The 15,079-nt window shown below is 54.1% G+C and overlaps 1 protein-coding gene across 2 annotated transcripts in view; it reads left to right on the top strand.

Annotated features, from left to right (window-relative positions):
- Window positions 1-220: 220 nt before the first annotated feature.
- DGAT2 (diacylglycerol O-acyltransferase 2) overlaps window positions 221-15,079 on the top strand; it is a gene marked incomplete at its 5' end in the record, with an annotated part of 31,100 nt that continues 16,241 nt past the window's right edge. Inside the window, 2 exons of one of the 2 annotated variants that reach the window (XM_079708902.1) lie at window positions 221-260; window positions 14,649-14,777. In XM_079708902.1, coding sequence (XP_079565028.1) covers window positions 221-260; window positions 14,649-14,777 — 169 coding nt within the window. Of the gene's footprint in view, window positions 261-14,338; window positions 14,460-14,648; window positions 14,778-15,079 lie in introns of those variants that run through there. The other variant, XM_079708901.1, reaches the window with a different exon arrangement.

The raw sequence follows: 15,079 nt of genomic DNA, 5'->3' as shown, positions 1-15,079 counted from the left end.
CCGAGCCACGGGCGCAGTGGCCGTGGCCGTGGCCGTGGCCAAGGCTCCAATTTCGGCCGCCGTTCGGGCCCGTCTGGCCGCCCACCCCCAGCTCCCCGGGCCGTAGCCGCCCCCGCGCTCCCGTGCTCGGCGCGAAGCCCTGGCCCAGGCGGCCGGGGCACGGGCCAGGGGCGCGGGGTCAGGCGGCTTCACGTGGAGCGCCGACTGCACCGGCTTCGCCATGAAGACCCTCATAGCCGCCTACTCCGGGGTCCTGCGAGGTGAGCATCGGGCCCAGCTGACCGGAGGGAGAGCTTTGACTGAGGAGCCATGCTGTCCCGTGAGAGCTCTCGGAGCTGGGCTAAGGGTCTGGGACATGAGCTGTTACAGCCCAGGGTCTGCAGGGCCTTGCGGGCTTTCTCCTGGGGCAGTGCAGCTGCAAGAAGGTTTTCAGGAAAGGATGTGATGAAAGGCTCTAAGGCAGGCAGGAGTGTGTTGGTAAGGTGGGGGCACGTTGCTGGAGGACAGGCCGCTATGGGGGCCGAGGTCCCAACCCCTTTCTCTTCTTTTTGGGACGGCTTGCCGCCCTCTCCCCCATCATCACTCCCATTTTTCCCCCCAACTCACCTGGGTCTGAGATGAGGTTAGAATAATGGTTACCGGGTCTGATCCAGGCAACCTGGCATGGTAGTCATGTGGGCGCATTCTCCCCTCTGGCACTCATCGATTTTGGGGACCTCTGTTACATCACTTCTCTTCCTCCAGCCTGTGAGATGGGGTGATAGCTGAGAACTCCTCTCCAACCCCCAGCATTGCTCCTGGCCCCTGGCAGTTCCCTCCCTCTCTCCTCACCTGGTGGATCAAGCTGTGAGGCACTGGATGGGGCAGAGTGGCAACGGTTTTGCAATCCCCTGAAGCAGCCACCAGAAAAGGAACATGCCTGGCTGGTACAGGTGTGCCCACACTGTCTCCTTCCTCACACCCATTCTTCAGCCCAAGCTTGGGAGCCCACTCAGCAGCAACTGTGAGCCTGGCACACTTAGAAGGTGGGGCAGAGGACCCTGGGTGCCCTCCAGTGTGGCCCGGGCCCCTGTTCCACCGGTGTGCAACTGAGGCCCTCCGTGAATCAGGGGCAGAGTGGAGATCAAACTCCAGAGCTTTTCCCACTCAAGGAAGAGCATCCCTTCCATGTCCCCCCACCTCTCACCTGTCCTTGGAGAAACTGAGATGGGAGGAGGCATGACCCACCCAAGGTTTTCTTAACAGGTGCCTTGGCCAGGGGATTAAATACAAATCCAGGAGGGCCTGGGATATTCTCACAGCTGTCCTGGTCTATGTGTCTGTCTTGCTTGAATCCTCCCTCCCTCCACCTAAGTCTTTATTCTGCTTGCTGAACCTCTCCTACTTAGGATTTTTCTTCAGTAACTAACAGTAGCCTACTCGACCCATCTTCATTATAAAAATAAAACATATGAATTATTAGAATTTTGAAAAATATAGAAAAACAGGAAGAAAATTTTAAACTGCTGGTTAATTGACTATCCAAAGATAGCTTCCTAATAGCATTTTAGTATATTTCTTTATAGTTTTATTTGTACACATTATTTAGATAAAGTTCAAAGCATGATGTAGATATAGTTCTGAATCCTGTTTTCTCCCTCTTAATGTTAAATCATGAGTATTTCCTTCTGGTACTCCAAATCACTTATAATATTCTAGTGGCTGCTAGGTAAGCACCCTGGAGCTAGCTGTATCACAGGTTAACCATGTCTGGGGCATTGGCGTTGTTCCCCGTGTGACTATTGGTGTGATTATCTGCCCCTCTTGGTCTGGGTGCTGCTCGTTGCCCTTGTAGAGGTACCGAGCTGCTGTCACCATCTTCAGGACAAGCAGCCTGAGCTGCCCCAGACACCCAGCCCTACAGCCTCTGACAGCCCCTTCTCTCACTTAAAAGAGCTTGTCTGTTCACTGTGCCATTTAATGCCCATAACAGGGGAAGGAAGGGACCTAGCCATGTTCATGCTTTTAAAAATGCTTTTGTCTCCAGAGAATGGGATAGGGATGCTCTCTGTGGTGGTCCTTCCTGGAGATCCCCTTCCCTCACCTCTGCTGTCCACAGGCTGTGAGCTCTATCTTCCAGGAGCAGGCAACCCTGACTTCCTCATTTTTGACCTAGGATTTGTAATTCAGGAGGACTTCCAGTGAATGATTTTGACCAAGTCACTTACTATCCTATCAGGAGCATTTCTCCATGTTGTTATCAGGTCTTGAAAACATTAAAAAAAGAAAAAAACTGGCTGCAAACAATTCCATCATGGGATGTAGCAAGGGCTGGTATGAAATGCAAAACAGTTACTTTAGGTGTCTGGGCTCCGCTTTGGTGAAAGACTTGGGTGGGGAAGGGAGAGAGCTGAAGGAAATCTTGTGTTATCTGGCATCTCCATTAGACCTGCTTTCTACATCCTTGGTCTTTGAAGACACTCCCCAGTGGCCTGGTTTGCCTCTGCCAGTGAGGTCCCATTGTTGGGAGGTGGTGAACACCCTGTTGGTGGTGGTATTCAAGGAGAGACCATGGCTTCTGTGAAGGGAAGACCTGTGATGGTGAGATTGAAATAGATACCTTGGTGTCTGGTTTCTTGACCAAAAGCAAAGACCAGCTCTGGGTGCATGGGTAGGTGGGTGTGTGCTGGAAGTGTCGGGGAGACAGGCGTCTCTGTTGGTATCTTCTAATATCTGAAGGATTTACCTGTGCCAGGGGTGGAGAATGCAGAGTTAGTCATATTCGCATCCCTGCCTTTGCCCCTGGATGTGAGACTCTTCAGGTCAAAGCCCTCTGATGCCTGCCTCTATCCCCGGGGTTCACCACAGGACCCAGCATGAAATGGTGGCAGCCCCAGTAAAATCCTGAGCTGATTTGATCTGTGAGGCTCCAAAAAGCAAGGCCAGGAACAGGGGTGGCATCATGGGGGGCAGATTTGATGTAATGGAGGAATCCTTTCTGATAGCTATTGAGGATTGCAACAGGTTTGGTGTGGGTGGGGATGGAGCTCTCCATCACTGGAAGTGTGCAAGCAGGAACTTGGTAGGAGATGAAACTAAGAGGCTGGATTGTTGGAGGCTAACTCTGGAACTAAGGATTGACAGTCATCTAACCCAGTCCTAAATCATAGGATGAGAACATCATTCTCATGTTCCTCCCTCCCCCAATTCTTTATAGCTTTCTTTCCTTGCATACACCACTTTCCCAAATGCACAAATGCCACTTTGGGGCTATCTGTGCTACTGAGGGCTCTTCTGGGCTGGGAAAGGAGAGCCAAGAGTAATATTTTATTAGCAGGCTAGGTGATTCACTAGCCAGTGTGGAAATCCTGCCCCACCCCCATCCTCCCACCCCTGATTTCAGCAACAAGTATTTGAGTCATAAAATCAAAGCTCTCTGGGAGCGCTGCATCTGGCACAGCTCTCACATTACAGATGGGATACTGAGGGGCCCAGAGAGAAGGAACTGGACCAGGGTTATCAAAGCCAGGGTTAGAACCCAGATCCATCTCCCAGTCGTTGGCCACCTTAAACCAAGAGAGAAGTGTGGTGAAGCCGTGAAGGGCTGAGTGCAGGGCTCTGACCACTGTACGTGGTCGTTTCTTGAATGAGTGTAGGTCGCTCCCAGACCATGATGGGAGTGGCAGATCACCCCTTCCCAAGCTTTTTCTGGAAGCTCCCCCAACTTGCCTTGATGAGTACATGCACCACGAGCCCCAGAGTTTTGAGGCCAGGGGAACAGCCGATTGCCCCTCATCGTACTCCAAACCTTCCAAACTCCTCCTTGCGGCCGTGGAGCCCCCTGTGAGCAGTCCTCACGGCCTCACGACCTCGTCTCCTACCATGTCGTGCTCTAGAACTGCCAGGGGTCTTCCTGTTCCCCCAGCATTCCCACCAGTTCAGTCCTACCTCAGGGCCTTTGCATGTGCTGCCCTCTGCCCAGGTCACTGCATGGCTGGCTTCCAACCATTCAGTCTCCTCTCAGAGGCCTTCTCTGACCACACCACCTGGAGAGCCGCCCCATCTTGTTTTATTTTGTATAGCCCCTCTCATTACCTAAATTCTCATGTGTACTTATCTGTCTAGGTGATTGTCTCCCCCAGAAGAGTGTCAGCCCTTTGGGAACTGGGACCCTGTCTGTCTTTCTCAGTGTTTGTCCCAGCATTTAGCACAGTGCCTGGTGTATAGTAGGTGCTCAGTAAATATTTGTTGAATAAATGAATCATTAATGGGACCTCAGCCCTCCTGAGCACTGCTCCTTCCTCTTGGCAGGAAGCCCTGCTTTTTGCTTCAGTGTGATTTCTCAATTCTTCCTCAGGCCTCCTCTGTGCCCACCCGTGCTGGGTGCTGGGCCTGCAGCTGTTCCCTGTTCTGGAGACACCAAAGTCTCATGAGGAGCCGGTTCCAGGGCTGAGTGCTGAGGGTGAGGGGCTCACCACAGTTCCCCCCATTACTTCCAGGGCTTAGAAGCCAGAGAGCCAGGATTCCAGCCCTGGCTTCACTTCTGCTCTGGGTATCTCACTCCCCCTGAATGGAAAATAGGATCAGAAAATCTCAAACTCTCAAGGATGTGAGGGTTTAGGTTAACATGAATGGAAAGCGCTTTGTAAACTAACTTGTGACTCGCCTGTTAGTCCTTGTCATTCATTTTGTGTGACACGTGCAACAGCCTCCAACACTATGGAGAGTGGCAGACTCTGCTCTGGGACATCCAGGAAGGCTTCTCACAGTGGGGACTCGGGTGTGGGCCCTTCACTTTATTGATGGAGCACCTCTGTGTGTCAGACTCTGTGCTGCACACAGGTCAATCCATGGTCCCTGCCTTTGAGGAAGTGAGACTAGGGGGCTGACAGTGCACAGTGATCCACATAGTGGAAGGGGAAGGAAGCATGGGTGGAGGCCTGGAGGTGAGGGTTAGGCAGCTAAATCATCCTGGGGTCAGGGAAGGCTTCCCGGAAGAGGCAACAGTCAATCCGAATATTGAAAGATGAACGGGTGTTACCAAGACAGGCAAGAACCTTCAGGTACAGGGACCAGCATAAATAGAGACATGAGATTTGGGTGGGAGGGAAAGTCTGACTGCAGGGTCTCTGGGCTACCAACCTGAGCTGAGGTCCTGGTGTGCTGAGAGACAAGGGAGATAGAGGTTGCTGTATCCAGGCCTGGGGTGGCTCGCCTATGCCCTTTGCAGGGGTTGGGGGTGGAGATTTGAGAGCTGCTGGGAGAGGCACCTGGTGCACTCAGAGTTTCTTGGCCTCTACCACTTCTGGAGCCTCCTGGGTGTGGAGTTGCTGCTGGCAGTTTTGAGGGTTTGGGACTAGGAGTCTCAGTATCCTCATCTATAAAACGGGCAAATGCATGATGAGAATATCTGCCCAGGTTATGGTGCAGACCCAAGGAAGCTGAACACACAAACCCTTTGGGCAAATCGACAGAAGCAGGAAATGTGAATTCATTTCACTATTAGAGCAGATTTAGTGGCCAGGAGACTCACTCTGCATCTGCTTCCCGTGTGACCTTGGGCAAGACCCTGCCCTCTTGGGGCCTCAGCCTCCTTGTCTGTACAGTAAGGAGGGCTGCATAAGGCAGCCCCCTTGGGTTCATTCCAGCTTTGCTGCAGAAGTGTGATTCCGATCATGCCCCTGATGGCTGTGGGATCCTGGGGGTCAACCTGCTACTCATTCTTGTCCTCAACTTGTCCTTGTGAAAATGGGCTCATGTCCTGTTTGGGGCCCAGGTAAGTGCCCCAGAAGAACCTAGCTCCCCACGCCTGCCCATGTATTGTGATAAGGGCCTATTCTGAGGACTCCTTGGTGGTGACGTACCCACAAGCTGGTGGTGTTGCCATGGCAACCCCTCCCACTTCAGTAGCTATTTTTTAATGTGTCAGAAGATGGGGGCAGAGAAAGCAGGCCATTGGGGTCCTCAGCAGTCACCTCCGGGGTCCTCCAGGGACACCTTTGGGTCAGATGTCCCAGTGGGCCCTGTTTTAAGGACACTTAATTTGCTTTAAGGTTACGTACTTAAAGAACAGGGGAGATTATTAGTCTTTCGGGGAGATTATTAGTCTTTCGGGGAAAGAAATCACCAGTGGATTGGGACCAGGTGAATGGCTGGCTCTTGCCTCGGGGCCCTTAGACACCATCTGAAGCTGGTGGAGGGAATGGAAGGGGTGGGCAGCAATTTTCTCCGCTTTCAGGATGGAGCCCAGGACTCCTCAGCCTGGCATTTCCAGTCCTCCATGGCTCACTCCCCCTGCACGTTCTCACCTAGCTTCACCCATTCACACGGTTGCTATGCTTCAACCTGGTTGAACTATTTGCAGTTAATTCCTCCAAGTTGTGTGCTCTCTCCCTTCCACGCCTTTTCCAGTGCCATTTGTGGGACTCCAGTACCTAGGGTCCTGACCCTGCATCTCCCTCCTGTCAGCCTGGCAAACTTACTCATCTCACCTGACCCATCCATGACAGCATCCTCCAGGCCAGTTGGGTACCTCCCGTGGATTCCCCAGCCCTGGCTTACCCTCTGTGCCTCGTTGTTCACAGCCCTGTCTCCCCAGCCATAGCTGAGGTGGACAGCCCTGGGGCGGAGCTCCTCCTCCCACAAGAGCCCAAGAAGCAGAGGCAAGGCGGGGTCTGGCAGCTCCCACCCTAGAGCAGCGCCTAGCCTAGACTGTAAAGGATACTCAGAAAGTACTCGCTGAGTGAATGTTAATGTTTGGCCTCCACCCTTCTCTCCCTCCTTCTGGAACCTTCCATTGTTGCCCCTGCCTTTAACCGCGACCCCTCCAGCTAGAGGAGACCTTTCCCTCCTGATTCCCCAGAAAGTTCCCGTTTGACCCTCTGCCATGGCACAGGTCCATCATCTCTGTTCTCGTCCAGGCCCTGTTTATTCATCGCAGGCCCGTCGAGCATCCAGTTGGCAAACATTGACCAAACATCTGCTCTGTGCCTGACCCCATGCTGGGCACAGGGACCCAGATGAGCAAATGCACACTCTCTCCCAGAATGAGAGAGGCTGAGTGCAGGGTGAGGGGGGCACATGGGGTGGGGGAGGAGGGCTTCCCCGAGGAAGAATCGGCCAGGAAGGATGAGGCCCATCTCTGACGGACCAGCGTTCAGGGCCTGGTAGGTACCCAGTAAGTGTGAGCTCAGTGACTGAGCAGATTGGGCCCGGAGGTGACAGGACTGTATTTGGAGGGACGGCAGGCAGGGCCAAGAGTGTAGGGAGACTTCCTAGAGGGAAGAAGGGTCTGGCTGAGCATGTGGTAAGGCAGTGAATGGGCACAGCTGCATGTGCAGGGCTAGTTGGAGCCCAACCCAAGACTGGGCCTCTGAGATCAACAGGCATGACCCTGCAGAGCCATGACTGTCCCCCATCATCACACGTGTGGACTCCTGCTGAAAGGTGCTTGGCGGGGAGGGGACCCAGAAGAGAGCTTGCCTCTGGCCTTGAAGATGTGGCACTTCTTTGGCACTTGGACTAGCTTCCTGGACCTCAAAGGGTCTGCCAGGAGTCAGAATGTCCATCTCTCTGCCTCTGTGCAGACTTGTTCCCAGCCCTCTGGAGTAGCTTGGGGCGACTTCCTCACTGTCCACTTGGCAGCTGCTGGACCAGGGCAGAGCTTAGGTCGGACTGGGCCCAGGTGTGGCATCCTTGGGGCTGCAGACGTGAGCAGGATGACTTCCCCACTCAGGAGCCTCTGGCGGCTGTCCACATCTCTGTGACCTCACTGGCATCTTTCTAGCTCTCTAACAGAGGTGCCAGACGCTGTTTGTCCCTTTGCCATAAGTTGTTTGAATTCCTCCCAACAATTCTGGATCATAACAAAGGAGGACGCTGAGTCTTAGACAGAGGAAGTGATTTTCAGGGTCTCACACTAAATAACAGTCAGAGCCAGGGTTTGAATCCTACGTCTACTGACGCCAGTGCCTCTGCTCCAAGGCAAGGCAGGGGTTGTGAAACCCATTAGACAGGAGAGGAAACCCAGGCTTGCTTGGTAATTACCCCACATTCACCCAGGTCTTTACTCTTTATGATGCTCTTGCCTATACATTATCTCATTTAATTCTCCTAAGAATCTGGCAAGGTAGGTATTAGCCCCACTGTACAGACAAGGAAACTGAGGCTCACCAAGCCTCAGACTCACCAAGGCTGCACTTGCTGTGAGTTGGAGGTCAGGTTCTCCTGATGCCCGTCCGCCTGTCCTCTGCACCTTCTCCAGGCTGGTGAGCCCCTTCCCAGGATGCCAGTAGCTAAGGAGGGTAGAGGAGGCAGTGTGGGCCACCCAGAGGCCTGACCCAAAATGTCATGTGTGCTCCAGTGTCCCCGTGGAGGGAAGTCAGCCTTGCTCCATGCCTCCTCTCCACAGGTGAGGATCCTCTTGTCTATCCCTCTAGCTTATTTTTCTTCATAGCTCTCGTCACTGCCTGGTGTTACATCCTACATGTATGTGTCGGTCTTTTATCTCTCCCTCAGCAGAATTTAAGCCCCCTAACAGGTGAGACTTGACCTGCTGCATTCACTGCTATTTCCTCGGTGGCTGGTACAGTGCTGGGCACCTCATAAGTGCTCCATGCTTATCCCTGTCCCCACCCACCTCCTCCAGGAGCCTACTTTGGGCCGCTTGAGCCCTTTCCATCTTTCCTATTCTCAGCATCTGTTTTGGGTAAATGTGAACCCCCGTTCCTGGGTCATTGAACATTCTGGGTTTGGGCCTGCCTCTTTGTAACTCCGTCTGAGTCTCTATTCCGGCAGTTGCCCCCAACCCCGAGTGCCCACTTTCCTCCTCTTCGCCTCCCAGATCTTGTCTTCCAGGCCCTGCTGAGGCCTCGCCACCTCCTTGGAGCCTCCCGGGCCAATGCGCCCACTCGGCTCCCTCTCCTCGAAACACACAACCTCATGACCACACACATCTTGAAAAACTTTGTGTTGCTCATCAATTCCCCTCCCACTCTGGTCAGTGGTAAAAGCTATGACGAGAGCTAATCACCTAACAGGTGTCAGTCACCTAACAGATGCCACATGGACTTACATGCATTTTTTATTTTTATTTATTTTTTTTACCTTCCCAACCACCCTGACAGGTAGGGGTTCTTACCTTCACTTTACAGATGAGAAACTAAAGCTGAGAGAGGCTAAGTGACTTGCCCCAGGTCACAGAGTTATGCAGGTCTGGCCCAGGGCCCTTTCTCAGATTACGGGGACTGGGGCTCAGACGCTGCCGCCTCAAGCCTGTGCGAGAAGAAGCCCTGGTTGCATCAGTCCTGGGTGCAGCCTGGTCACTTTACTATCAGATGTTGGGCAAAGAGGCGTTACACGCCCATCCCCACCCGCCATGAAACTTGGGACATGGTTGGGACAGAGAGGCAGCCCTCCCTTCACCAGGGGTGTGTTCCTGAAGTCGGGGTGTAGACTGGCTTGTGTAGTGGGGACCAGCCCTCAAGAGCCTGGCATCATGGAAATGGTGAGGGACTCAGAACTCAAATGCCTGCCGAGAGTCCTGGCTCCTCTATACCCTGACCTCAAACAAGTGGTTTAACATCTTTTGGCCTCACCTTGCCTCAGTTTCCATCTCTGTAAAATGGGACTGCCCATCCCTGCCTGTCTGCCTTCCCGGAGAGTGCTGTGGGGCAGGGAAGCTCCGTATAGACATGGGGGCAGGGGGTTCCTCTCTGGGGGTAAGAGAGCTGCTCTGGGCCTCTCTGGCAGCTCCACTCCCTCTGCCCTCCCCAAGTCCAGGAGCAAAGGAGCTGTATAAGATAAATGGTGAAATCAGTGGTGCCCTGGAGCAGCTGTTTGGATTGGTTACTGACAGTTTCTCTTCATAGAATGAGTCAAGTTACTCTGTGGCCTGTCTCGTCTTCCTTCATGAAAATAAGACATCTGTAGGAAGTGGGTTCTGTTCTTATCGTGGGGTGAGGGAAACTCATGCTCAGAGAGGGCGAGAGAGGCTCACTCCCCCACCCCATCTCTGGGGTCCTCAGTGATAGGGCTGGGGGCCTTCCTGTCAGGCAGCTCAGTGTAACTCGGGCATCCAGGCCTTCAGCTGCCTCTGGGACTTATGCATTTGTTGATTCATGCAGTAAACCTCTATGAGCTCCTTCTCTCGCTGGCCTGGCTGGGCTCTGGGCACATGGATGAATCAGGTACCAGCCCTGGAACCCAGGAGACGCTGGCCAAGGAGGATGACCAAGGAAATAGACACTGGCTGCAGTGGGACCGGCGCTGAGAGGGTGCTCAGAGAGTGCAGTGTGCTGGCGGAGGCTGGGGGAGGGGTGACGAGAGAGCAGATTGGAGCTGAGAGTTGGCCAGGCTGTGGCTCCTTGCTGGTCACGCCCAGGACTTGAGGACAGTCAGGCTGGGTATGAAGGTAATGGCAGTGGTGACATCTGATTGCAGCACTGGCATCTATACCAGCTTCTGCAGGACCTCTCCCAGCCAAAACTGGGGCAGAGGAGATGCTGACAGCTGAGTGGTGAGGTCTGGCAATGACCTGGGGGTGCCCAGCTGAAGCCCCACTTGCCATCTGCCGAGCAGCTGTACCAGGGCTATTGCAGGTTGGTGAGCCTCTAGGTGGTATCCTCAGGAGGGTGGACACCAGAGTCCAAGCAGTCAAAGAGATCATAAAATTCATCCTCCCCACCACCATTTTATATATGGGGAAAGCAAAGCCCAGAGAGGTGAAGTGACTTGGCCAAGGTGACACAGGAGTTGGTGGTACAACTGGGACTGGAACCCCAAGGCCCGCTGCCATTTAACTTACTGTGCAAGATGCCTGCTCCTCGCCTGCCACTCTAGAGGAAAATAGGTCATGCATTTACTCCTGTCGCCTCCCAGCCTTCCCCCACTTTCTTTTGGGGAGAAGAGAGAAGGAACGTGGGGAGACCTGCAGCACAGGGACAGAACGCAGGCCTAGAAGTTGGCCTGAATTGAGTCCAACTTTGCCACCCTCTGGCCAAGTGACCTTGGCTGTGTCACTTCCCTGAGGCTTTATCACCATCAAAATGGCAGTGATGATGCCAAACTCACAGGACTGGTGAGGAACCAGAGTGCCTATGGAAGTGCGTTGGAGGCCCTGAAGCTGCATGGGCCGTGCGGGCCGCCTACCTGTCACCCAGCCCTACAGAGAGAGAGCCAGGTGTTGGGGAGGGGGGCCTGAGGATCAGCCAGAGCAGAGACCTGCTCGTCTTCTTGCTCATCAAACCTTGCTGAGTGTTGACTCTGGGCCAGACTCTGAGAGGCCACTGGGAACCAAGCCATGGATCAGACCCAGGCCCTTGGGCAGCTCCCAGTGTGATGGGAGAGTGGACTTGTAATCAGCAGTCGGTACCAGGTGAGGGGCTGTGGGAACCTGGAAGGAGGACTCCATTCCTCTCTTATTTCTCTGTTCTGCTGGCCTCTCCCGACTTCATCTACTGACAGGTTCTCTCCAAGATGGGTGGGGGCTGGTGAGATGGCCCTAGAGGGTTCCACGCTTGCATGGGCCTTAGACCTGATAATCCCAGAGAAGGAAAGGTGACCTCTCTCCAAAGGCTCGCCTGTTTGGGTTTTGAAGGACGAGCTGCCTTATCTCATTGTCGGGGGTCATCAGGTGGGCGAGGCAAGGAGCGACTTTCTAGGCAGGGGAGCAATGACTGGATATTTCTTAGATCCACAGGGGGCTTCCACTGGGCCTGTGGTTCAGCATCCTGGACAGGCCAGCTCCCAGGGCTGGGCTCTGTGGTCAGCCATGTCGGGATGGTCTGGCCAGAAGGCAGCCGAGTGGGCCCAGGCCTGAGGGACACAGAGTGGCAGCACCCTCCCGGCCTCCCCCTCCAGGCAGCCCCCTCACTGTGCTGCCCACAGGAACACCTGCCACTCCTCAGTGGACTTTGCATTTCCTAGTTGGTTGCAGCGCGGGCTGTGGGCGGTAGTTGGGCCGAGGCAGGAGGACAGACTGGGGAGTGTGGGAAAAGCCTAGCTCTGGCCAAGCTGCCCTGGGATTTGTGGGAGCCCTTCAGGCCTTCTTCTTCTGTGTGCATAATAGGGTGACGGTTGAATAAGACAGTCTACATTTCCTGCACCCTGACTTTATCTAATTGTGAGAGACCTGTAATAGCAGACAGATTTGGATTAGGAAACAAGGAAGAATTTTTCAGTTGTTTCAGTGGGGGATATGTCACCAATATGGACTTACTATGTGTACCCCACCTCCAGAGCAGGAGAGCGCTTTGTAGTGAGTGTGACCAGTTGGTTGGTCCTGACCCAAAGGCAGGGGCTAGACAGTGAGCCCTTTATCTGAGCACTCCTCAAACATTCCTCAAGCAATCTTCGGGGTCCTGTTTGCAGTAGGAAGTGGTCAGATGAGACAATGTCTGATGCCTTTCCTTCCATCACCTTTTTTTCCCTGCCCAGTAGAAGGTGGAGGCCCCCAGCTCCTCCTCCCTGCATCCTCCCCCCACCCCAAGCTTACCCTACCTAAAACTTTGGACTGAGTGTCCTATTAAAATGCAGATTTTGGTTCAGTAGATCCAGGCTGGGGCCCTGCATTTCTAAACAGCTCCGAGACCAGACTCGGAGTAGGAAGGTGCTGGAGAACCTTCCATCCTCTCTGCAGCCAAGGCACCCAGCCTGCCCCAGACCCAGGGCAGGGACTCGCCTACCATGGCCCCTGCTTCCCTTCATCCCGCACATTCCCAGTGGCTAGGGAATGACTTGGCAGGCCGGCCCTTGGATTGGGGTTCAGGCCTATGCTTGACCTCACTTCCTTCCCACCTGTACTCACCCAGTACACTCTCCCCACTTCTGAGCACAGGCCACCCTTGGACCTGCTGTACCCTGAGCAGGGGACAGGGATCCTGGGTTCTGGCCCTGGCTAGGTAACCCTAGACAAGTCAGTGCTCCTGTCCTCAGCCTCCCCAAATGTTCAGTTGGGCTGTACCAGATGACCCCAGAGGGCCCTCGGGCTCCAGGATGGGGTGTTGGAAAAGTGTGAAGGTAGAAATGGCTGTGATGGTAGGATATTTACGTAGAGGGCGAAGGAGCAGTTATGTGCTAACCCCCTGGCATGCCTGTGTAGCCCAGCCTATTCATTTGCTTTGGTGAGTTCACATACTACCACCTCCGCCCCAGGTGTCCTGTGGAGCGGTAGATGCTACTGAGCACCCAGTATGTGCCATGCCCTGGGGATATGGCTGTGCGCCCTCGAGGTCTTGCCTGAAGTCGCATAGCGAGTGGAACCACGGTTGGTGCTGGAATCCGACCCTTCTGCCGTGCCAAGCCCCCTCCTTCTGCTCCATTAGACCAGGTGAAGGGGACAGGACTGATGTGTCTGCCTTGAGGCCTGGTGTTATTTACATGCCTCCCGAAAGTCAAAGTAATTGTTAACTTTCGGCAGATGAGGGTTGTGTCCCTTTCTAATCTCTGCTGTAACCTTGTTGAAATACAGATTTTGAAGAAACACAAGGGCTTGAGTGTAAGCCCTTATACCGCTCGCCCTCCCACTTCCGCAGTAGGCCAGGGTGAAAGGTCACGAGACCCTCAAGGACAAGATTGTGACTCAGCGGGGGGCCTGGCAGAGTGGGTCATTTGAAGGAATGTTTGACCAGCACACGGTAGGTAGGCACTCGGTGAAGATGTGCTGAGCAAAGGGCGTGCAGTTGGGGCTCAGCACATGTGGAGGTTTGAAGGGGGGCACTCCTTTGGTCCAGCTGCTGGAAGGAATGGGGTATGTCAGGAGCCTCGCCCGTGCTCTTCCCCAGCGCTGCCTCTCCTGCAGTCACCAGGCTTTCCGGTCCCTCTACGCATCAGCCGCTGGAGTCCAGGACGTCATCCTGGGGCCATGGCCACAGAGCCACGTCATCCTGGGGCCACGGCCACAGAGCCAATTAACTGGGCACATCTTGTCCTAACTTATAGGCTTGGCACTTGCTTGGTAGCAAACAGAATTGCAGCCCTCAGTGTCCCAAAGCTCACTGGCCACTGGAAGCAGAGGTTCCTGGCTGGCTCCTCTCCGGGCCCCAAGCTTTGGGCACTGAGGTGAAGCTCAAAGTGTGAATCCCTGTGAAGGTGGTATCGGTGGCGTTGGCGGTGGGGCAGGAGGGCTCAGCTCACTGGGAAAGGGTATTAGTCCTGGAGATACAGGGGTGGGGCGTGGGTCAAGGATTGGGGGTGCGCAAAGTACACTTGGAGGAAAAAAACATTGCAGGTTGGATGTTGGCCCTCTGTCCTTGGCCTCACAGACACAGAGAGCAAAGATTAAATATTTGTACTAGATCCAGATAAAGGATAAAGACAGGAGTTTGATTGGGGTGAAGGGGAGGGAAGAAAACTGGCAACTATGGCAAGCCTCCCCCTAGCCTCTTTGGATACCCTATTTGTTCTCCAAAATGAACCTTTGAGGGGGGGACATCATTCCCGTTGGGTATATATAGAAACTGGGGCACAGGGAAGCGAAGCATGTGACCAGCCCAGAATTATCAATACAAAACTGTTGTGTGGCAGGGCTGGGATGTGAGTCCAGATCTGTCTGATGTGTTGGCCCGTGCTCCTCTCATGTCTAGGAAGGTGTCTGTGGGAGATAGCTTGATGATGGGGACGCTGAGGCTGGAGGGAAGGGTGGACAGGCTGACATCTCTCTTCTGTCGCAGGCACTGGCTCCAGCATCCTCTCCGCCCTCCAGGACCTCTTCTCCATCACTTGGCTCAATAGGTCCAAGGTGGAAAAGCAGCTACAGGTCATCTCGGTACTCCAGTGGGTCCTGTCTTTCCTCGTGCTGGGTAAGCCGGGGCTTAGAGGGTGAGAGCAGGCAGGGGCCACCTCCCCAACAGATGTTGGAGAGGTGAGGGGTAAAAGCATCCTCCCACCTACCACCTTTTGGGTCCCCTATCAAGTACTCTACCCCAGGCATGCATGAGGACTCACCAGGATTCACTGGGAGGTGGTGATATGCTTCCCATTTTATAGATAGAAAGCCCAAGTCTCAGAGAAGGTAAGTAACTTGTCCAAAGTCACACAGATTTGGGTCCAGGTCTATAGGACCTCCAAAGCGTGTGCTGTTCCCACATGCTGCCCTGCCTCC

This window comes from Hyperoodon ampullatus (assembly GCF_949752795.1).
Source record: "Hyperoodon ampullatus genome assembly, chromosome: 7".
NCBI classification, from domain to species: domain Eukaryota; kingdom Metazoa; phylum Chordata; class Mammalia; order Artiodactyla; family Ziphiidae; genus Hyperoodon; species Hyperoodon ampullatus.
Note: the sequence above shows the minus strand (reverse complement) of the source record. Positions and strands in the feature narration are given on the sequence as shown.